Source organism: Mesoplodon bidens (genome assembly GCF_964165515.1).
Source record: "Mesoplodon bidens genome assembly, chromosome: 9".
NCBI classification, from domain to species: domain Eukaryota; kingdom Metazoa; phylum Chordata; class Mammalia; order Artiodactyla; family Ziphiidae; genus Mesoplodon; species Mesoplodon bidens.
Window position 1 is genome coordinate 66,142,732 of NC_138166.1, and position 25,455 is coordinate 66,168,186.

The window sequence follows — 25,455 nt, forward strand, 5'->3', positions numbered from 1 at the left end:
CATCAAGACAGAAGTTTCAGTGATATCTCTGAACATTGAACTCCGGAAGTGGCAAAAGAAAAAGTTGAAAAGTGAATCTCTAAGTTTCTACTCACCTGAGAAATACATATGAAGAATCAGCTCAAACTTCCCCAGACAGCTTTGTACCATGTCCCAGTGATGCTGGTTCACTTTGACTCAATTTACCCCTCCCACCCCCTCCAGGTCACTGCTGTCACGCATTTTAATTATGCATATTTTGAAATCCTCAAATACATTATTATTATTGTTTCTACAGTGAATATTTATTTGGATATTCTATTTCCAGTGCATTCTTTCCTGCATTTCCATGTTAAGAGAGAAGAAAATATGAGACTGTATAGATTGTTATGTCCCATATAAAAGACTTTCACTACAGCATAAGGAAAAATAATTGGGAATGAGAGACAGGAGATGTGGGTACTACATAAATGCTCACCTGCCGTGAACTGCAGGCCTATCTCACTTAACAAGGAGGCCAGCTGGGCATCTTAGAATGGTCCTAGCTTCTGCAGGGCCTTGAGGCTAAACAGACCTCCCGAGGAGATCCTAAGGCCTCCTGTCTTGGTACTACAACTTCACACTCTGCAGGCTGATAAGCAGAGCTGTAATGCAGTTGGGTGTCCCAGTGGCTGGTCCTCCGAGTCTGGGGGGAGGGGGGCGGTCTGGCTGGGAGTCGTCAATGGCTATGGTTTTGCACCGTCTAGTGGCTGATTCTGCTCAGGCCTCACTAATAACTGGAATCTCCTGGCTAGTTTACAGCCAGATGGAGCAAGACTAGAAATGATTAGGACTGGGGTTTTGCTGAATTTTGAATAGGGAAAGGGGGTTTCTGATCAGAATGGGCCAAGAGCACACTGTCAATGAGGCAGAAAATAGATGTAGTTCTGGGGAATAGGTGCATGCAGTATGTGCCTGCAAGTTCATCCAGACTGAACCTAAACATTCATGGGTCTCAGTAATCCCTTCACCAACATCCGCAGAAGGTCCCTCGTGGAAGGGATAGCCTGGACCTGGGTGGACTGGCTACTACTTGCCAGAGCTTCCTCACAGAGGGCTCCAGCCCCCACGGGGACCTCCTGAATCCCGTGTGGCTAAAACTTACAGAATTTCAATAAATGACTGAAAAAATATTAGTTGTCCTTTTGCTTGTATGCCCTATTGTTTATGGGTCATATCTTAAACTATTTGAAAGCAGGGTGCTTGGTTAGGAATACTATCCCAATTATTAAATCATTCCTATGGGAAAATGTGATTTTCTTTATTAAAATCTGCTTTAACTTGTGGTTTCCAGGTATGCCTTGCTGCAAAAGGGGGTTGAGGACCACAAAAACTAGGTAAATGTTCAAATTTACTTTCCGTATGTTCTAGATTCTTCCTAATGCTGTCCTTTGTACTCCAAGGGACTGAATCACATTCTCAGTGACAAAACCTTTAAGAAAGTCCTGTTAGGAAAGGTAGATCAGTGGATCAGGATAGAAAGCCCAGAGATAAACCCACGCACATATGGCCAACTTATCTTTGATAAAGGAGGCAGGAATGTACAGTGGAGAAAGCACAGCCTCTTCAATAAGTGGTGCTGGGAAAACTGGACAGGGACATGTAAAAGTTTGAGATTAGATCATTCCCTAACACCATACACAAAAATAAGCTCAAAATGGATTAAAGACTTAAATGTAAGGCCAGAAACTATCAAACTCTTAGAGGAAAACATAGGTAGAACACTCTATGACATAAATCACAGCAAGATCCTTTTGGACCCACCTCCTAGAGAAATGGAAATAAAAACAAAGATAAACAAATGGGACCTAATGAAACTTCAAAGCTTTTGCACAGCAAAGGAAACCATAAACAAGACCAAAAGACAACCCTCAGAATGGGAGAAAATATTTGCAAATGAAGCAACTGACAAAGGATTAATCTCCAAAATTTATAAACAGCTCATGCAGCTCAATAGCAAAAAAACAAACAACCCAATCCAAAAATGGGCAGAAGACTTAAATAGGCATTTCTCCAAAGAAGATATACAGACTGCCAACAAACACATGAAAGAATGCTCAACCTCATTAATCATTAGAGAAATGCAAATCAAAACTACAATGAGATATCATCTCACACCAGTCAGAATGGCCATCATCAAGAAATCTAGAAACAATAAATGCTGGAGAGGGTGTGGAGAAAAGGGAACACTCTTGCACTGCTGGTGGGAATGTGAATTGGTACAGTCACTATGGAGAACAGTATGGAGGTTCCTTAAAAAACTAAAAATAGAACTACCATATGACCCAGCAATCCCACTACTAGGCATATACCCTGAGAAAACCATAATTCCAAAAGAGACATGTACCAAAATGTTCATTGCAGCTCTATTCACAATAGCCCGGAGCTGGAAACAACCTAAGTGTCCATCATCGGATGAATGGATAAAGAAGATGTGGCACATATATACAATGGAATATTACTCAGCCATAAAAAGAAACGAAACTGAGCTATTTGTAATGAGGTGGATAGACCTAGAGTCTGTCATACAGAGTGAAGTAAGTCAGAAAGAGAAAGACAAATACCGTATGCTAACACATATATACGGAATTAAAAAAAAAAAAAAAGTCATGAAGGACCTAGGGGCAAAACGGGAATAAAGACACAGACCTACTTGAGAATGGACTTGAGGATATGGGGAGGGGGAAGGGTAAGCTGTGACAAAGCGAAAGAGAGGCATGGACATATATACACTACCAAATGTAAGGTAGATAGATAGTGGGAAGCAGCCGCATAGCACAGGGAGATCAGCTTGGTGCTTTGTGACCGCCTGGAGGGGTGGGATGGGGAGGGTGGGAGGGAGGGAGATGCATGAGGGAAGGGATGTGGGAACAGATGTATATGTATGACTGATTCACTTTGTTATAAAGCAGAAACTAATTTTAAAAAAAAAAGAAATTTTCAACTTTAAAAAAAAAAAAAAAAGAAAGTCCTGTTAGGAGTGATGCTGAGATATAAGCCAAGTCCACCATAGGCTGAGTTCTCATCTATGTAGAATGAGTTTAGAATGAAAACTGATGGTAGAATGAAAATTCACCTGATTTCAGGGACATGGTATTTTGGTACAGCAGCAGTTTCAAGGCAGCTTCTTGAAATAAATGACTCAAGTCACAGTAGGTTACAGTACTCCGCCCCTCCCAGCCCCACTGTCCTGAGCACTGCCCTGCTCTGCAAATGTCTGTTAACCTCTCACACGCCTGTGAGCTAGTGAAGGACAGGCTTTCTCTTCCCCACTTAACACGTACGGGACACGTGGCTAGGAGAGAACTGAGCCTAGGACCGCCTGGGATTCTCCTCTCCATGGCTCACCCCTGCCTGAAAGCTCCTCAGGGACTTAAAGTACATTGATTCTCCTTATTTCCTGTAGTTATGTTCTATGAAGTCACCACAAACCCTGAATTAACGAACACTGAGCCATTGGTCTTGAGGCAATACAGGGTTAGATTCCTTCGAGGCCCTGGTCACAAGATTTTTGTCAACCGATCAATATATAACTTTGTTTTACGTGCGTTTCTATTTAAGGACACACTATTTAACACATACTGTTGATTCATTAATACTGAACTCACAGCAACAGCACTATCACTCATGCGTGAACGAAATTTATCTAATGCGTATGTTTTCTCTTTAAGGCCCACTGCAGCCTCCTACACTTAGGAACCCTGGACAGCACTTGAGCACAGTGCTTGGGAGCTATTTTAAACAGCAAAATCACCAACAGAAAGCACAAGGTTTCAGAAAATGTGGCCCCAGCTAGACTGCAAAAAGGATGCTCGGTTACAATATGAGCTGAAACAAGAAGGCAGAGAACCACCTTGTCTGACCTCATGGGCCCGCCCAGCAACTCATATTTTTTGCCACTCTGTGCTTGTCTGCAAACGCCTATGAAAGCACTACAATGGCTGATTTGGGGGTTGCAAATAAATTTTAGTGAATAGGTGAGTTTGCGGATATGGAATCCGTGAAGACTGACTGCATATTTCCACCCCTCTGAATTTAAAATTCTCTGTGATCTGTCTCTCGCTTGCAGTTAAACTCTACTTCTCTGTCCCCAGGCACCACAAACACTGGCCACGACAAATTACTTGCAGTTTCCCAAGCACACATTATTCCTTCATCTTTCACTGCTACTTTGAACCATGCAGTTTCTCCCTATCTTCCTGGGACAACTTACAACTCTCACATTCTCCCATCACTGTGTGTCACAGTGTCATGGGACACTGGGCGACATTCCAATAATAATATTAATAGTGGTTGTAACATCGTCATAACAGCCTCCAAGTTCGTCGTCTGCTTGCTATGACCAGGCACCGTTCTGTATGATTTATAAGTATCTACTCATTTAATCCACACAACAAACCTATTGATAGAAACAACTAACATGCCCCATTTTAAAGACAAGAAAACTGATTCATGACAATGTCAAGTACCTTGTCGGGATCACTCAGCCTGTGAGTGACAGAGTCAGGAACAGCCCTGGACAAGCTTAATCCCAATGTCACACTCTCCCAGTAGCTGTTGAATTCTAGTAGCATTTAGACTAAGATGCTTTCTTCTGTGATATGGGAACAGGGATGGAGATGGAGATGGAGGAAAAGATATATAAATATGCATCTCATGTCATTCCCTGCCATCTGTATTGAAAAAATATATTAAAATGACACCAAGCACTGCATATGTAATTATGTAGAATTATACTTGTGCAACTATGCATAATTGTCTTCTATCACCTAAGAAGGTAAAAAATCCTTTAAAAAGTTGAACATAAATCTGTATTAATCACGTTTCTTTTCATTTTTCGTCCTTTCTGATGCTTTGGTATCTTGGGTCCTTGCTGACATTAGAGGGACTGCCCTTCGCAGGGTGACCCACTTCCTACAGAGATAAGAAGCCTGCCTTTCATATGCAAACCAACCAACCCAGGTCGTATTCCCCAACAACCTCCTTTAGCGGGCTTTTGTACTCTGGGCCACCATCCCCCTGCCCTAATGACCACAGGGCCAGGTACCAGACAACTAGGGGTAGCAGGTAGGCTCCTGAACCCAAGGAGATTATTCAAAGTAGCCAATTCTGAGCCTACTTACCTTCTGTGCCTCGGTTTTCCCGTGGAAATCACAACAAAGGCTGTTGCCTGTGTTTTCCCCTGGCTCCCTCTGCCTCCTGACCAACCCTGGTGCTTCCCTTGTGTCCCTGTGTGATGTGACATGCTCCCTCCTCTTGGGAACTATGAGTAACAAACTGTCTTTTCAACAGCAACCATCTCCAGGGACACTGCTGGCCTTACCATACCTGAATACAATAAAACCTACATTTTAAAAGAGTCTGAATTCTGAAATAATATTTTTCCCATTACTTTTTTCCACCTTTACATTTTAGTCATCTTTTTCTTTTAAGACAATCTGAAAATGTTAAGGGAAATGTTTATCAAAACGTTTCATATTAAAGTACATTATATTGTTCAGAAGCAGTTTCCTTTTTAAACTGAGCTTATTTTAGCCCCAGTCAAGCTAAAGAAAAAGAAAAAAAAGGAACTCGGAAAAAAACCCAGCTTTGTCCAATTTTAACATCGGCCTTGGTCCAAGAGGGCTCAGAAAGATGAACTACAGACATCTCTTTTTTAATGTTTGTCCAATAGACTGGACAAAGGTAAAATCCACAAATAGAGAAGCTGTCAATTCGACATCAAGATAGCTACCTTCTGAAGGGTCTCTGGCCAGGAATTCAGCTCTTCACAGAGTATGAAAACCGTGTTGCACAGCTTCTGGTTATTATAATCAACAGGTCATATAGTTTGTATACAGGCATTTCCCCCATTTTCAAAATAAAATCATTCTAAAAATAAGAATCTGCCTTCTGTCACCTTGAGAAGTACACATGCTCCTCCTTAGATGTTCCAATGAGATTAGTATTAACTCAGACAACGCTGACCCCTTCTTCCTACCGGGAAACCTACAAAGGCATGTCCATTTTGCAATTAAGAAACCATTAACTAAGAGATCTCAGAAGAATAAGCAGCTTTGCTTTAAAAGCAAGTGCTTTTCTGTGTTAGGACTAAACATAGAAGCCATATAGCCACTTCAGACTGAGATTTTAGAAGGATTTCACCAGAAAAATCTGCTCTGTTGGGATGCTGTGCTGAGAAGAAATGTGAGGCCCATGTGCCTTCTCAAAGGTGTTGTGCTTTATTATCCTGTAACAAACTGTTCTTCTTGCCTTGTTGGAGCAATGGCCCCTCTACTTTGGAAAACTTGAAAAGCTGACTATGATTTCCTTGCTCTTCAAAAAGCAAGGAAGGGAAGTGCCGTCTGCTGGGTGCATCCGCCATGCCCGGCACAGTGCCAGCTGCTCACAGATGGTCTCACAGGGCCCTGAAACAGCCGCAAAATAGAAGAGCGCCTGCCCAGTTTCACACTGAGGAAGCTGACACACAAATAGGTTAAATAACTGCCCCACTGGCCAGTTATTAATAAACAGCTTATTCTTAGTAAGTGGCTTGGAAGTAGGCAGGAGGGCATTAAAATCTAGGCCCACTCAACTCCAAATAGTTGTCACTAACACTTCCTGGGCACTGCCTACTCTGGAGACATGAAATGAGAAATAGCAATCTTATATGAATTGAACTTTCCTTCAAGGAGATCCAAAAGGTTATCCAAATCTCAAATTGCTTCCGAAGGAGGTAACAGGAAGGAGGTCAGTAAGGAGTTAATGGGCAAGATTATTCCTCCTTTGGAAGCACAGAGAGAATCTTGCACCAGGGCAGCTTCCAGCATCCAGAGCTTTCCTGGCCAGACACTTGAGGTCCTCAACCAGCTTTCAGCACTTTGCACAATGGCCTCTAGGTGGCACAACAAGCATGTGTTTCCATCACTGCAGCTTGTCTCTTTCTGGTGACTGAGGGTTAGTCAAAAGTGAAAATCACTGCTTGTGAAAGCAGCTGCATCATTTCTAGCATTTGAAATAATTACTGACTAGTCTTTCCAATTTCTCCATTCTCTGATACAAGATCGTGGCCTGGAAGAAGTTTCAGAGAAAGGACTAAAATTGAAAACTCCAAAAAGAACAGGGGAAAAATTAAGGACATCGACACTCTCCTTTGGTTATTTTCTGTTCAAGGCCTTTGCTTTTTCTAAAACGACTTTTCAAGTCCTTGGAGTGGAGGCCACAGAAGTACTAAAGGCCTTAAAACCACATCAAATTAACTTTCAGCTTAATAAAGTACTCACGAAGCAGAACACTCATCTGACACTGAAAACTAAGACAGTAGGATGTACCCTAATAGCAAACTGTGGAAGGAAGTAACAATCACGTTAAGACAGATGGAGCTCCACTGAGAAAAATCACTCCATTTGGCTCATGGGATATCCCAGCGACTTCACACAGGACCAGAGCATGAAAATAAAAGGAGGTAATTTATACCTCCCACCCCCATTATGTATATCCTTCCTAGGGACCTGTCATAACCCGAGAACCTGGGATAATCCGAGTCCCACCAAGTGGTCTTTCCCCAACTTCCCTCTCTCCTCCATCCCTCATACACATGCCCAGGAAAAGAAGTAATACTGTCCATTCTGGGATCCAACTGCCCCCAACAAAAACCACTAGGACCTGGGGTAAAGACACTTCAAGTCCAGGGATCAGTACTCATAAAGAGATCATTTTGCATTTTCTACATAGTTCAAATGCACTAGAACTCCAGGTAAAATGGATCCAAGTAAAAATGAAGTGTGGCAGTAACTCAGGTGTACCCTACAACCAGGCTCTCCACCAGGACAGAATATCAAGATCAAGGGGAAGCATTTTGAAATGTACACAGCTTGGTCTCTTCCCTGGCCATTTTGATATGACTTGAGGGTAAGAGAGATTTTTACTAAAAACTTTATTCTAAAATTTAGAAAAATAGATTCAGCTAAAAGATCAAATGGAATGTCCAAGTCAAAATTTGGGATATGACAGTATAAAAATGTCATAATACCTCTGTAAAGCACGTTGCAAAGCTAAGTACAATGCTTCACAAGTATTCTTATTAGAAAAGACATGTTAAGACTACCAGTATAAAAGGAATAACATCAAATTACTAGGTTTTTTTTTTTTTTTAGTTTAAGAAACATTGGAGAGGTTTATAAAACAGTTACTCGGATCCACTGCCGGTTAAAGTGGAAATTACTCAATGTTTGTGGAAAGCAAATTGATGATGTTAAAAGCTTTAAAAATATATACCATAGAAATGCCAGTTCCACAGATTTACCCTAATAACATGATCATGGATGTACATAAATATTGGGTGGCAAAGATGTTAATTATGGACTTACTGGTAATTTCAAAACACTTAAACACTCAGTAAAAGAGCTTGGTTAATTAAATAAACTGTAGTACATCCAAATAATAAAAACTCTTCAGTAATGAAACACAACCCACGTAACTGATGTGGAAACATTTTCAAAGACAATTCCCATGAAAGACAAGGTTTCTCAAATAACGATAAGGCATGGATACAAATGTGTAGAGATAAATATTAATATGTGTGTATGTGGTGTGTGTGTGAATTCAAGAAAAGAGTATTTGCAGTTATAAAATAATGCCTGGGTTGGAGGAACCAAGATGGCGGAGTAGAAAGATGTGCTCTCACTCCCTCTTGCGAGAACACCAGAATCACAACTAGCTGCTGGACAATCATTGACAGGAAGACACTGGAACTCACCAAAAAAGATACCCATATCCAAAGACAAAGGAGAAATCACAATGAGATGGTAGGAGGGGTGCAATCACAGTAAAATCAAATCCCATAACTGCTGGGTGGGTGACTCACAGACTGGAGAACACTTACAACACAGAAGTCCACCCACTGGAGTGAAGGTTCTGAGGCCCATGTCAGGCTTTCCAACCTGGGGGTCTGGCAACGGGAGGAGGAATTCCTAGAGAATCAGACTTTGAAGGCTAGTGGGAATTGATTGCAGGACTTCGACAGGACTGGGGGAAACAGAGACTGCACTCTTGAAGGGCACACACAAAGTAGTGTGTGCATCGGGACCCAGGGGAAGGAGCAGTGACCCCAGGGAAGACTGAACCAGACCTACCTGCTAGTGTTGGAGGGTCTCCTGCAGAGGCGGGGGGTGGCTGTGGCTCACCGTGAGGACAAGGACACAGGCAGCAGAAGTTCTGGGAAGTACTCCTTGGTGTGAGCCCTCCCAGAGTCTGTCATTAGCCCCACCAAAGAGCCCAGGTCGGCTCCAGTGTTGGGTTGCCTCAGGCCAAACAACCAACAGGGAGGGAACACAGCCCCACTGATCAACAGTCAAGTGGATTAAAGTTTTACTGAGCTCTGCCCACCAGAGCAACAGTCAGCTCTACCCACCACCAGTCCCTCCTATCAAGCACCAGTCCCTCCCATCAAGCCTCTCAGATAGCATCATCCACCAGAGGGCAAACAGCAGAAGCACGAAGAACTACAATCCTGCAGCCTGTGGAACAAAAAGCACATTCACAGAAAGACAGACAAGATGAAAAGGCAGAGGGCTATGTACCAGATGAAGGAACAAGATAAAACCCCAGAAAAACAACTAAATGAAGTGGAGATAGGCAACCTTCCAGAAAAAGAATTCAGAATAATGATAGTGAAGATGATCCAGGACCTCGGAAAAAGAATGGAGGCAAAGATCGAGAAGATGCAAGAAATGTTTAACAAAGACCTAGAAGAATTAAAGAAGGAACAAACAAACAGAGATGAACAACACAATAGCTGAAATGAAAACTACACTAGAAGGAATCAACAGCAAAATAACAGAGGCAGAAGAACGGATAAGTGACCTGGAAGACAGAATGGTGGAATTCACTGCTGTGGAACAGACTAAAGAAAAAAGAATGAAAAGAAATTAAGACAGCCTAAGAGACCTCTGGGACAACATTAAACACAAAAACATTCGCATTATAGGGGTCTCAGAAGGAGAAGAGAGAAAGGACCCGAGAAAATATTTGAAGAGATTATAGTCAAAAACTTCTGTAACATGGGAAAGGAAATAGCCACCCAAGTCCAGGAAGAACAGAGAGTCCCATACAGGATAAACCCAAGGAGAAACATGCTGAGACACATAGTAATCAAATTGGCAAAAATTAAAGACAAAGAAAAATTATTCAAAGCAGCAAGGAAGAATGACAAATAACATACAAGGGAACTCCCATAGGGTTAAGAGCTGATTTCTCAGCAGAAACTCTACAAGCCAGAAGGGAGTGGCATGATATACTTAAAGTGATGAAAGGGAAGAATGTACAACCAAGATTACTCTACCCGGCAAGGATCTCATTCAGATTTGATGGATAAATCAAAAGCTTTACTAACAAGCAAAAGCTAAGAGAATTCAGCACCACCAAATCAGCTCTACAACAAATGCTAAAGGAACTTCTCTAAGTGGGAAACACAAGAGAAGAAAAGGACCTACAGAAACAAACCCACAACAATTAAGAAAATGGTCATAGGAACATACATATCGATACCTTAAACGTGAATGGATTATATGCTCCAACCAAAAGACACAGGCTTGGGCTTCCCTGGTGGCGCAGTGGTTGAGAGTCCGCCTGCCGATGCAGAGAACGCGGGTTCATGCCCCGGTCCAGGAAGATCCCACATGCCACGGAGCGGCTGGGCCCGTGAGCCATGGCCACTGAGCCTGCGCGTCTGGAGCCTGTGCTCCGCAACGGGAGAGGTCACAACAGTGAGAGGCCCACGTACCACACACACACACACAAAAGACACAGGCTTGCTGAATGAATACAAAAACAAGACCCATGTATATGCTGTCTACAAGAGACCCACTTCAGACCTAGGGACACATACAGACTGAAAGTGAGGGGATGGAAAAAGATATTCCATGCAAATGGAAATCAAAAGAAAGCTAGAGTAGCTATACTCATATCAGATAAAATAGACTTTAAAATAAAGAATGTTACAAGAGACAAGGAAGGACACTACATAATGATCAAGGGATCAATCCAAGAAGAAGATATAACAATTGTAAATATTTATGCACCCAAAACAGGAACACCTCAATACATAAGGCAACTGCTAACAGCTATAAAAGAGGAAATCGACAGTAACACAGTAATAGTGGGGGACTTTAACACCTCACTTACACCAATGGACAGATCATCCAAAATGAAAATAAATAAGGAAACACAAGCTTTAAATGACACAATAGACCAGATAGATTTAATTGATATTTATAGGGCATTCCATCCAAAAGCAGCAGATTACACTTTCTTCTCAAGTGGACAGGGAACATTCTCCAGGATAGATCATATCTTGGGTCACGTATCAAGCCTCAGTAAATTTAAGAAAACTGAAATCAAATCAAGCATCTCTTCTGACCACAATGCTCTGAGATTAGAAATGAATTACAGGGAAAAACACATAAAAAACACAAACATATGGAGGCTAAACAATATGTTACTAAATAACCAAGAGATCACTGAAGAAATCAAAGAGGAAATCAAAAAATACCTAGAGACAAATGACAATGAAAACACGACGATCCGAAACCTATGGGACGCAGCAAAAGGAGTTCTAAGAGGGAAGTTTATAGCTATACAAGCCTACCTCAGGAAACAAAAAAAAATCTCAAGTCAACAATCTAACATTACACCTAAAGGAACTAGAGAACGAAGAACAAACAAAACCCAAAGTTAGCAGAAGGAAAGAAATCATAAAGATCAGAGCAGAAATAAATGAAATAGAAACAAAGAAAACAATAGCAAAGATCAATAAAACTAAAAGCTGGTTCTTTGAGAACATAAACAAAATTGATAAACCATTAGCCACACTCATTAAGAAAAAGAGGGAGAGGACTCAAATCAATAAAATTAGAAATAAAAAAGGAGAAGTTACAACAGACACCATAGAAATACAAAGCATCCTACAGAGACTACTACAAGCAACTCTATGCCAATAAAATGGACAACCTGGAAGAAATGGACAAATTCTTAGAAAGGTATAACCTTCCAAGACTGAACCATGAAGAAATAGAAAATATGAACAGACCAATCACAAGCAATGAAATTGAAACTGTGATTAAAAATCTTCCAACAAATAAATGTCCGGGACAAAAGTCCAGATGGCTTCACAGGTGAATTCTACCAAACATTTAGAGAAGAGCTAACGGCCATCCTTCTCAAACTCTTCCAAAAAATAACAGAGGAAGGAACACTCCCAAACTCATTCTATGAGGCCACCATCACCCTGATACCAAAACCAGACAAAGATACAACAAAATAGAAAATTACAGACCAATATCACTGATGAATATAGATGCAAAAATCCTCAACAAAATACTAGCAAACAGAATCCAACAACTCATTAAAAGGGTCATACACAATGATCAAGTGGGATTTATCCCAGGGATGCAAGGATTCTTCAATATATGCAAATCAATCAATGTGATACACCATATTAACAAATTGAAGAATAAAAAACATGATCATCTCAATAGATGCAGGAAAAGCTTTTGACAAAATTCAACACCCATTTATGATAAAAACTCTCCAGAAAGTGGGCATAGAGGGAACCTACCTCAACATAATAAAGGCCATATATGACAAACCCACAGCAAACACCATTCTCAATGGTGAAAAACTGAAAGCATTTCCTCTAAGATCAGGAAAGGGACAAGGATGTCCACTCTCACCACTATTATTCAACATAGTTTTGGAAGTCCTAGCCACGGCAATCAGAGAAGAGAAAGAAATAAATGGAATATAAATTGGAAAAGAAAAAGTAAAATTGTCACTGTTTGCAGATGACATGATACTATACATAGAGAATCCTAAAAATGCCACCAGAAAACTGCTAGTGCTAATCAATGAATTTGGTAACGTTGCAGGATACAAAATTAATGCACAGAAATCTCTTGCATTCGTATACACGAATGATGAAAAATCTGAAAGGGAAATTATCAAAACACTCCCGTTTACCATTGCAACCAAAAGAATAAAATACCTAGGAATAAACCTACCTAGGGAGACAGAAGACCTGTATGCAGAAAACTATAAGATACTGATGAAAGAAATTAAAGATGATACCAACAGATGGAGAGATATACCATGTTCTTGGATTGGAAGAATCAATATTGTGAAAATGACTATACTACCCAAAGCAATCTACAGATTCAGTGCAATCCGTATCAAATTACCAATGGCATTTTTTATGGAACTAGATCAAATCATCTTAAAGTTTGTATGGAGACACAAAAGACCCGAATAGCCAAAGCGTCTTGAGGGAAAAAAACGGAGCTGGAGGAATCAGACTCCATGACTTCAGACTATACTACAAATCTACAGTAATCAAGACAATATGGTACTGGCACAAAAACAGAAACATAGATCAATGGAACATGATAGAAATCCCAGAGATAAACCCATGCACCTATGGTCAACTAATCTATGACAAAGGAGGCAAAGGTATACAATGGAGAAAAGACAGTCTCTTCAATAAGTGGTGCTGGGAAAACTGGACAGCTACACGTAAAAGAATGAAATTAGAACACTCCTAACACCATATACAAAAATAAACTCAAAATGGATATGAGACCTAAATGTAAGACCAGATACTATAAAACTCTTAAAGGAAAACATAGGAAGAACACTCTTTGACGTAAATCACAGCAAGATCTTTTTTGATCCATCTCCTAGAGTAATGGAAATAAAAACAAAAATAAACAAATGGGACCTAATGAAACTTCAAAGCTTTTTCACAGCAAAGGAAACCATAAACAAGACAAAAAGACAACCCTCAGAATGGGAGAAAATATTTGCAAACGAATCAACGGACAAAGGATTAATCTCCCAAATATATAAACAGCTCATGCAGCTCAATATTAAAGAAACAAATATCCCAATCCAAAAATGGGCAGAAGACCTAAATAGACATTTCTCCAAAGAAGACATACAGATGGCCAAGAAGCACATGAAAAGCTGCTCAACAGCACTAATCATTAGAGAAATTGAAATCAAAACTACAATGAGGTATCACCTCACACCAGTTAGAACGGGCATCATCAGAAAATCTACAAACAATAAATGCTGGAGAGGGTGTTGAGAAAATGGAACCCTCTTGCACTGTTGGTGGGAATGTAAATTGATACAGCCACTATGGAGAACAGTATGGAGGGGCCTTAAAAAATTAAAAATAGAATTACCATATGACCCAGCAATCCCACTACTGGGCATATACCCAGAGAAAACCATAATTCAAAAAGACACATGCACCCCAATGTTCATTGCAGCACTATTTACAATAGCCAGGTCATGGAAGCAACCTAAATGCCCATCGACAGATGAATGGATAAAGAAGATGTGGTACATATATACAACGGAATATTACTCAGCCATAAAAAGGAACAAAATTGAGTCATTTCTTGAGACGTGGATGGGTCTAGAGACGGTCATACAGAGTGAAGTAAGTCAGCAAGAGAAAAACAAATATCGTATATTAACGCATTTATGTGGAACCTAGAAAAATGGTACAGATGAACCGGTTTGCAGGGCAGAAGTTGAGACACAGATGTAGCGAACAGACGTATGGACACCAAGGGGGGAAAACCACGGTGGGATGGGGACGGTGGTGTGCTGAATTTGGCGATTGGGATTGACATGTATACACTGATGTGTATAAAATTGATGACTAATAAGAACCTGCAGTATAAAAAAACAAAGAGACAAACAAAAACACTAATACTAAACTTTCTTTGGGTTATTTATATGGAAATATGTTAATATAAATGTTTCAGACATTACATGAAATTTCTAAAAGTCTTATATGTTCTGGTATAATGTTATAAGTCATAATTCTAGTCATTACTTTAGAATGTGTATCTCAGAAATAACTAAATTTCCTTGTCTATTGCATTATTATGAACTTTCATGAAATCTTTAACCATGGTCATTTTTAAGTTTTTTGTCATTTACAGACAGTTCTGGGTGTACTCTTATGCTTTTGCAAACATGCTGCTATAAAAGGGTTTCATCTTCAAGGAATTCATGGAAAAGACTCTGACAAGTACAGGTTTCTGGTAACTGATGATACTGTTGAACTGAATGAACAAGCATTTTCAGAACTCTAATGGAAAACTGATGAATTCATAAAAGTGCTAACAAAAGATCAAGATAAAAAAATCACATGGGACTGAGTGAACTGATGAGAATGATTATAATTTTTGTGACTTTCTGTTTGCATTAAAAAAAAATCCCACAAGGACTCAGAGGCAAAAAATATACAGATCAATTTTCACTGCAAAGTGAAGGAGCTGTTACAGTGGAGGATTACTGGACTGAATGTCAATATTATGACATAGTATGAGTGTGTTTTGTGTTTGGTAATTGCAATCATTGTTGCTTTTTTTGTGGTCATCCATTTACAATGCTTGGTGTCAGTTTATTTATCTCTTTTTTTTTTTTTTTTTTTGTTTGTTTGTTTTTTTGCGGTATGTGGGCCTCTCACTGTTGTGGCCTCTCCCATTGCGGAGCACAGGCTCCGGACGCACAGGCCCAGCGGCCATGGCTCACGGGCCCAGCCGCTCCGCGGCATGTGGGATCTTCCCAGACCGGGGCACGAACCCGTTTCCCCTGCATCGGCAGGCGGACTCTCAACCACTGCGCCACCAGGGAAGCCCTATTTATCTCTTGTAAAAATAAAATACAGTGTGTGTGTGTGTGTGTGTGTGTGTGTGAAAAAATAAAAATAAAAAAATAATGCCTGGTGATTTCTAATCACTGAAGCCAGAAATCTCATTTATGATGCTTATGAAGGAGGTAAAAAAGAAACCCAAATTTACACCTGCAGAATTTGAGATTAATTAGCCAAAGGTCATATAGAAATATGATGGTGATAAAAGCAAGAATAGACCAGAAGTAGAAACAAAAACAACAGTTTATATTCGGGACAAGCTGTGTTCTGATTTGCAAACTGAATAAAAAGAAAATCTAGGAGATATCTTATCAGCATCCATAGCAAGACAAAACTTTTAGGAAAATATAAATTGCATAAATCAGATCGTGATTAAATTTCAGGAGTCTCAATTTGATTTTGATATGAAATTGATGTATGTGAATAATCCAATCACTAGCCCAATAATAAGATCCATCCCACAGTTGCCATTACCCATTTAATTCAAATAGAACCTTAAGCCTCTCGTGAAGTAGATTTAATGAAGTCTAGATGCTTTCCGGGCTAACTACTCTTGGTTACACTTAATCAGAACTGAGTAAACAAACTCAGTATTAGTCACACTTGTGCAAGTTATTCCATTTCACTGCAGCCAGAAGAGATTTTCATGTGATCTTGTTTAAACCAGCTAAACATCTGGAAAATGTGGAAACTATTCTGTAAGGCACAAGAGGACCACACGCTTGGAGGAGACATCAGTTATGTGGCTGAGGTCAGGCCCCGGGATGCTGGAAGGAGAGCTTACTGGAGATGGCTTACTTACAATGAAGCCAAGTTTTTTATAATCCCGGGTGTACATGGACTTGCGCTTCTCCATGCTGCCGCTGCTGTTATTTGGTTCAGACTCTGCATCAAAAGCAATTCTTCGAAGTTCAAATATGATGTCCCGCTGAGCCTGAAGGGGTTAGGGAGAAAAAACAGGAGGGGGAGAGAGAGCTGCCTTCACTGTGTGACGTTACATCCACTCCCTCGTTCCCCAGGGTCTAAATGAATCACTGCATACAGGCAAAAGAAAAACAGATAAAAGGCAACCAATGTCCTAAGTTACAGCTCTGTATACTTCTTTTCCTCCTGCCGCTCTCCCTGCTGGTCAGCGCTGGCTTTATTCCACAATTACCCTCACAGCCAAGCCACTTGGAGCACTGATATGAATTGCCTTGTGAAGTTCTAAATGAGAGCCCCAAATATGATGGAAGGCTTGTGATTGGGAAAAAAAATTAAAAATTAGAGGACCTGGGAGTCCTGTACTGTCAGAAATAAAGCAAGAGGCACATAAGGTTTATGAACAATATGTAAGTGACAAGGGATCCCTAACTCCACTGAGAAGTGACTTCATAGAAACAAACCTTAAAAATGGTTAAAATGGTAAATTTTCTGTGAGGCATATTTAACCACAATAAGAAAAAATATATCTTTTAGATAAAAGGAGACAGTTTCTAAGCAGGGAGGGCTGTTTCACCTTAAGACACATTGTTTTTCGTACTAGAAGTAGTAAGACAGTCGCATCTCTCTGGGGTGATCGCACTTGGTCTTGCCAAAAGCGTGGGGCATGTTAGACAGCTGCTCGAAGCCTCTCCATCATTCTTAATCTCATGGCCTCACGCCATGAATGAAGTGCTGCGGTGGTTACACACTTTGCATGTGCATCCACATCTGCTAGAGATCAGACCCTCACGTGCCAATAATGAGTGTTTTCCTTTCCAAAGCTGCAGCGCTATTTAAGTTGAAAATGTGCTACAGCAGGGCTCCCAGCTGTTTCCTCTCACTCCGTCCTCACACAGTAAAGTTCCCCCAAAGTGTTTTGGATCGAGACCTAACTTTTCATGAACAACAACCAGAGACCTAGAGAGAATTATAGCAAAGAGACAACTGACAAAGACGTAAGCCCAGAAATCAGATGTAAACTGGGACCTCCACCCGTGGCACTTATCACTGGAGAATGGAAATTACTCCTTCAGCCTGCAGAATCAATCTCACACGGAGCTACCAAGTGGCTACGTGTTCTGGGAACTTGACGCCAAAGCTATCGCCGTTGAAGGTATTGGGGCCAAGGGCCAATGTTTGCAGCCATGTGACGTCAAGCTTTCTTATCCAATAAAGAAAGAATATGTATGTGTTTGATGCATAATGAAATAATTCATTTATTTTATTCTCTGATCCTAGATTCACCTAAATTTTAAATCCATTCCCCTAAGTCCTGAGATGATAATAAAATATTATCATCATCTAAATCCTCCTGGTTTCCAAGTAAAAGAAGCCCAAGGAAAGACTTTTAATGACACTCTTTCCCTCATGTGCTTTTACCATTGTCTAACGAGCACTCACCTGGTCCTGGGGATCCATCTTGGTCATCATCCTGTCTTCCAAAAGGTTAAAGGTTAGCACCTGCAGCACGTACAGCTGGTGTGCCATTTCATTGTTGATGGCCCGCTGAGCTCGGATGACATGCTAGGGAGGTGGTTCACAAGTGAAATTTTTTTAAACAAAGGAAGAAAGAAAAAGCAAATTACCTAAGTTACCCCCCATCATGATGCCAAGCAGAACCTCAGAAGTCCTTATGTGGAAGCATGGGGGATGTAAGTGGGTGGAACCACCCTTCAGGAGAAAGATGAGCACACAGGTGACCCCGGAGCATTCCTTTACATCTCAGAGCCCAGTGAGGTTCCTGATCTTTAGGCCAGAAGTGGAGAAAAGACCTACTGTGTGCAGTGAAGAGTGGAGGTGGGGAAGGAAGTGGAAATTGGGTGGTGATTACATCCATATAAATCAAGAGAAGGTGTGCCTGAAATGAGAGCACCTTGAGAAAAACTGTGGATTTCTACAACAGAAGCATTCCTTGCCTACAGTAGAGAAATAAATGGTGCATATGTATTGTAAGCAATTTTGCCATCATCTTAACCCTGCAACTGTCTCTGACAAGTGATCCCACTTCTCAACGGGGAAAAGCTTTAGAAGCATCACACAAAAGCGAAGTACCTATCAGGTTTGTAGTTAATTCACCGTGGAAACTGTACAGTAACTACTGTCACCACAATACAGTGAGTGAACTTATGTATATTACTTTTTACTCACCTGTTAACAATGAATTCTTTTTAAAAAATGACCCTTCCCCTTTGAAACAGAACCAAAATGGAACAAATATAAAAGCAGTGGCAGGAGACAGATGTGGGGGCCTTCGCCCACACCAGGGTTGGGTTTGAAACGGGAGGCAGCATTTGGGTCTAATATACATCCGATTTGTCAGAGACCACCGTTGTGCCTTAAAACTGCCAACCAACCAGTCAAAGTGGTGAAACACCCGTTCAAATGAGTTATTTTGAATGTGCCAGACCCAACCACATCTTGCTGTCTCAAAGAACTTTCTCTGGGTGCCCCCCAACCTGATGTGCACCTGGACTCCTCAGCCGCCTCTGAGCACCATGTCAAAATAAGCAATTGAAGAAGGAGGGGTGGGGTGAAGCATGAGGAATAGAAGGAAGTGGCTGAATCAAAATTATGGAGGTTGGGGGATGGGAAGCCAGGCAATGGGATGGGGGGAGAATCAAACCTCATATCTTCCAATCTTCCCAATAGAATGTTAAATCATAGTATATGTTGAGTATCCAAAGTGTATGGGTACTAGAGCATATGGGTATCTATTTCATTAGCAACTCAAAAGTATCTGCACTCCAAGTTATTGCCAGAGAATACCAACCTTGAACTTCCAGCCATCAAAATCTCATATAAAAAGTCCCACTGAAACAAACTGATCTTTGAGACATGATGGCTACAGTCATTCCACCCACCCCATCTCTGGGTATTCTAACTCCAACTGCCTTACCAAGGCGATACCAACAACAGGCTAAGACCTTAATTCCAAGTTTCTACTCCTTCATCTCCCCACTCTCCTCCCCTGCACAAACACCTTCATTGCACTATGCTTTAAAATCACTACTTCAGGGGGCTTCCCTGGTGACGTAGTGGTTAAGAATCTGCCTACCAATTCAGGGGGCATGGGTTCGAGCCCTCGTCTGGGAAGATCCCACATGCCGCGGAACAACTAAGCCCATGCACCACAACTACTGAGCCTGCGCTCTAGAGCCTGTGAGCCACAACTACTGAGTCCACGTGCTGCAACTACACAAGCCCACATGCCTAGAGCCTGTGCTCCGCAACAAGAGAAGCCACCGCAATGAGAAGCCCATGCACCACAACAAAGACCCAATGCAGCCAAAAATAAATGAATAAATAAATAAAATCACTGCTTCCACCTTTATTGAGAGCCAGTATAAAAAATAACCATATTATGAATCCCTCTGTGATTTCTAAAAAGCCATTCTTGGACCAAGAATCTATTAGAATGTTCTAACAATACCCATTTCATATTCCAGTTCCAGGGGGCAAAATATGTCATCCCCCAAAGAACTGGGGTAACTCTTTTATCAAACAGTGAAAATTACACTCATATGGTTTCTCTTTATCCTTAACAGCCAGGAAGTTTAACATGAAACTTGATGACAATAGTCATTATTGGCTTTGGGTTCTAGAATATTTATTTTCTTTACCCTCATAAGGTTTTTAATTTTTAAAGGCCTCATTGTATTGGAATGTGTGTGTGTGTGTGTGTGTGTGTGTGTGTAACTGTAAGCTTGCAGAACTTTTCAGAATTACATGAGCACTTTTTTTTTTTTTTTTTTTTTGGTAAGCAGAAGAATCAATCACACGTGCTTCTTTCAGCCTTTTGTTAAAAGTCAAGTAGCAGATAAGGCCTCAGGAAATCTTGCTATTTGATTTATTTCTAAACATTCACAACGTAACATGTAGAGCTTCTTTTCCACTGAGGTTTCAGGTCTTTTTCCCATCACAGTTAATGAGTGGGTTTCATGTCTGTCTTTCCTGCCTTTCTCTAGGAAAGGGGCCCAGGAAAATGATGGTCGAAATTTCAGGACTTCTCTCAGAGTCTGATATGTTTCCAGCTAGTTGCCTCACTTAAAAACAGTATAAGCTCATACTGGTGGAATTTTTAAAGTCACGGAGCCCCTGATTTCCTTAAACGCAAAGCTAAAGCTTCAGTGAGTATAATAGACCTGCCCCACCGAGAGAGATTTCCAACCCTTCCTGCCAGAATGCGTTTCTCTCTAGAGCAGTTCCAGAGACGCTCTCCCTCCAATCATGAGGCCATTCCGGTGGGAGAGCTTTGTTTATTCCATTTCCAAAAGCACACTTTTCCCTCCTTTCTAGTTACTACTGCTTCACCACAGAAGCAAGTCACAGGACAAATCACAAAACCAAGCCAAAAGAGGAGATGAATAAATACACCAGACCATTCCTTCCCAACAAGGTGGTCACAGCACATAGATACTCACTGTTAAGATGATGGAACGCAGTTGCTTCTGAGCCAAAATATTCGCCATCTCCTGTGGAAGAAAAACACACGGCCAGAAAAGCTTTGGTTAGAAAGATACATTTCCACATAGCCCCAGATGACTTTATCCTGGGGCGTGCTTCAAAACTGGATATCAGCAGTATTTCTTACCAAAGAAAGGACTCAAGTGGACAGTAGTATTCAAATTACTTTGTGAATGTTGTTTAGATAACAAAGCAGTAGCCAACAGCAAAGGAAGGAAATCTGGCACCTGCAAATTTCTTTTTTTTTTCCTTTGTTTTCTTGGGAATTTCCTCCTTCCAGGAAAAGGTAAGTGCTGAATAAAAATCAAACACTCTAAATGAAAGCAATGGCTCCCCACTGGAATGGCTCATCAGCTTTTATTAGACTGTATATGTGCAGAGTTTTTACTACAAGGCAACATAACGCCTGCACAGAGGAGATTCCAATACTAGAGAGCCATCACTTTAAAGGTCTAAGACTTCTAAAAGCCATTTCATCTTAATCTGTGCAAAACCAAAGAGTGAGTAGTACATACCCCAGGGCTTAATAGTCTATGCAAATGAACTGAGTGAAGTTTTAGCAAAGGACAAACATCTGGGCAGATGCAAAGCCCTGGGGGCCGCACTCAGCATTCCTGGGCCTCAATTCTGCAGGCTGTGCTTTGTGCTTTGGCCTGCCTGACTGGCATAGAGGATTTGCAGGTGATTTTATTAAATGAAATGATTCACAGATGCCCTTTCTGAATATTGTCAAACAGGTACTAAGGGGAAATGAAATAGTTGAACACAATCTTGGTACAAACATCCCAAAGGAAAAATACTGCTCATATTCAGAAAGTCACTTGAATGTTGTTTTCTGGTGCTTGGGGGGGGCGGGTAATTTTAGTGTCACTACTCTTAATGAGTAGAGAAGAAACTAAGCTATGATTTAAAAACACAACCATGAATTCGATCAAGGTCAAAATGAACTTGGAGGTAGCAAGGAGAACTCAGAACACAGGGAGGAAGTACGAGGGGGCACACAGGCAGGGCTGGACGGGCAGAATGGGAGTGCAAGGCCCACTTTGTGCTGACAAAGGGAACGTGGGGACTTACAGTCAGAGGACAATCAAGGATGTCAACACTGCTGTCTACATCAACCTAACGGCCATCGCCACCACAGAAAGGAAAGCCAGCAGGAGAGAAGAAGGAATGGAAATTCAGAGCACTCTGTTAGACGTTACAGCTTAATTTTAACGCCCCTGCTGACCCGCTGCATTGAAGAGAAAAGCACACAAATATGCTAAGGTGATCTAAAAGGGCTAGATGGCATCAAAGTCAAAATCCAATACTATACTACTGTATATAAAGTAGATAACTAATAAGGACCTACTATATAGCACAGGAAACTCTACGCAATACTCTGTAATGACCTATATGGGAAAGGAATCTAAAAAAAGAGTGGATTCAGGTATACGTATAACTCATTCACTTTGCTGTGTAGCAGAAAGTAACACAACATTGTAAATTAACTATACTCCAATAACAATTTTTAAAAAACAACGACAACGAAAACAAAATCCAATACTAAGTCCTCTTCCAACCTCTTGAAAAAAAGAAGGCAAGGACGAGGACACCATCGGAAACAAGTTAAATGGCAATCCAGAAGGAACTGCCCTTCCATGGGTCGCAGAAAGCCATGCTTTCCTCCTGATCAAGACAGAAAGGTCCATCTTTTTTCTTCTTGGATCAGATGAAAACAAAAGGCCCAACGTTCCTTTATAATTCCTTTTCTTTAATAAAAATGAAATTATTGCTTTATTGACACACAAACCAAAAAAAAAGAAAAAAATTCTCTGTGCCTATGTCAGCCTATCGACTTAACAATTTTTAAAATAAGTTAGAAGGACAGTATATTTCCAACATCTACTAGAGCAATTATTATAATGATCTGTTAAAATATTTATCTTCTGCATAAGAGTGTGGTCTTCTCAAGGGCACAAAGACTGTCCTTTTCATCTTCGCATTCCCAGCCACAGCACAATGGTTGGCACAGAGTAGGCAATGAATGTTTCATAAAACATCCCGCTACCCTCCTAAAGGAACAGGAACTTGATCAGAGAGAAAACAGAAAAGTCCTTGTCCACACCATGGATTTTTTTTTTTTTTTTGCCCAATATTAAGGAATGGTTTGAGTGAACTTGAGAATCTATGGAGAATATTTTATACCATTAGGATGATATAAAAGTATATAGATAGATATGACTATGGATATGGATACAGGCATACCTCAGAGATATTGCAAGTTTGGTTACAGACCACCACAATACAGCAAATACCACAATCAAGTGAGTCACACTAATATTTTGGTTTCCCAGTGCACATAAAAGTTATGTTTACACTATGCTGTAGTCTATTATGTATGCAATACATTTTGTCTAAGAAAACAATGTACATACCTTAATTTTAAAATACTTTATTGCTAAAAAATGATAACATCATCTAAACCTTCATAGGCTCATAATCTTTTTGCTGATGGAGGGCTTGAAATTTTGCCAGAATTACCAGAGACACCATGTGAGCAAATGCTGTCAGAAAATGGTGCCAGTAGACTTGGTCGATGCAGGGTTGCCACAAACTTTCAACGTGTAAAATAACACAGTATTTGTAAAGCACAATAAAGCGAAATGCAGTAAAATGAGGTCTGCCTGTATAGATAAACTGACATGGAAAGATGTCCACAAAATCTTCTTTAGTTTTAAAAGCAGTTAAAAAGAAACAAAAAACAGTGCATGCGGTATGATCACATCTAGCAAAAAAATGATGTCTGCAGGACAGTCTTTGCACAAAAAGCAAGAAGTAGGACCATGACAGTCCCACAGGTGTGAGTAGTTGCAGTGGTTCCCTCTCTGGGAATGCAATTATAGGTTTCCTTAAAATTTCTTCCTTTGGAATCTGTATTTTCGGATTTTTCTATCAAATCTTTTAACTATAAAGGGTTTTTTTTTTAAATAATGCTTATCAAAACCATAAATATTTGTAGAGAAATTTGGAAGGGATCTGACCAACTTCTTTGCCATGAAAATAATAAAATAAATAATGGCAACTAGTTGTAAGAAAAAGGATCCACTTGCCCACCTAATAGCTATCCCCTCTCCCACAAAACAAGCACCCCTTCCCTTTATTAGGGCAGGAAAAGGGAGAGTCTCCAATACCTGGGAGGCAGAGGAAAGCATGACCCAACCCCCCACCTCCCAGGGAGGCTGACAGGGAATCATCCACAGAGGACGCAGTCATACCCCAGGCCCAAGTTCACTGCTCTCTCAGGCAGGCCAACTCAATGAATGCAAAACAAAAATATCACCCAGGTCTGCCTGCCAAGTAAAAAGATCTGACTTTAGTCATATTTTTCTTCAGTAAAAGCAGAAATAAGGTATAGGTATTTAAAATTCTTCTAAATTCATTAACATTTTGAAAAATAAAGAAAATCCAGATAATAGAGTCCTACCAATGTGTTTGAGCCCAAGTTGGAAAGAAATGTGGAAATAAATAACATTTTTTGACTGAAGTGGAATTTTATCCAATGTCCAAAAGCTTTAAAAAGACAAACAAACAAACAACAACAAAAAAAAGGGACATTCCTGTAAATCCAGTAAATAAGTGTTTAGAATTATGTTTTAATCTGATTGGAGTAAGAAAATGGGCTTGATGTCTTTCAGGTGTCGGTAAGTTCTTTACCAGGCAAATACAAGGCCATTATGCAGGTGATGTCTCCTTGACTGGCATTCAGTGGGATGTTTTGCAGGTAAGAGCAAGAATGAGGTTGGGATTCTAGCTTTGACTTTTTTCAGCTCAGCAATCGGTCAAGTTCTCTACTTCCTTTGACTCTCAATTTCCTCATTTATAAAATGGAAATAATAAGACTTTCTATAGATATGAGAATTAAATGAAATGACATAAGACACTGAACATGGCATGGTGCATGGCAAACCCTCAAATATTATCATTGGTGACAGGCTTTGGGAAATTTTCCTGTTTGCCAAAAAAATTCAGACCTTTCAATCTTTCAAAACATAAGCCAATAACAATATATAATATACAGCAAGATGTCACCAACTAGCTTGATTTTCTGCTTTAAAGGCCTCCACTGATGTTCAGAAAATAACAACAAATAAACTTTTCTTCATTATGAACTCGAAATAATTTTGAGGCAACTCTTTCTTAACTCATTAAAATGTACTTTAAAAATTAAAAATCGAAATATTCATTTTCTTGACCAACAATAATCACTGATTCATCTTAAATTCAACATAGTTTATAAGTCCAAGTTAATTTTCTATCGACAA

At 40.3% G+C, this 25,455-nt stretch overlaps 1 protein-coding gene across 9 annotated transcripts in view; it reads right to left on the minus strand.

Moving 5' to 3' along the window:
• ELMO1 (engulfment and cell motility 1) overlaps positions 1-25,455 on the minus strand; it is an 813,276-nt gene that overhangs the window by 343,241 nt on the left and 444,580 nt on the right. For all 9 annotated transcript variants that reach the window (XM_081244556.1, XM_081244561.1, XM_081244557.1 and 6 more), the window contains 3 exons: positions 21,109-21,159; positions 18,089-18,211; positions 16,527-16,658 (listed from right to left, as the gene is read on the minus strand). In XM_081244556.1, coding sequence (XP_081100682.1) covers positions 16,527-16,658; positions 18,089-18,211; positions 21,109-21,159 — 306 coding nt within the window. The remainder of the gene's footprint in view (positions 1-16,526; positions 16,659-18,088; positions 18,212-21,108; positions 21,160-25,455) is intronic.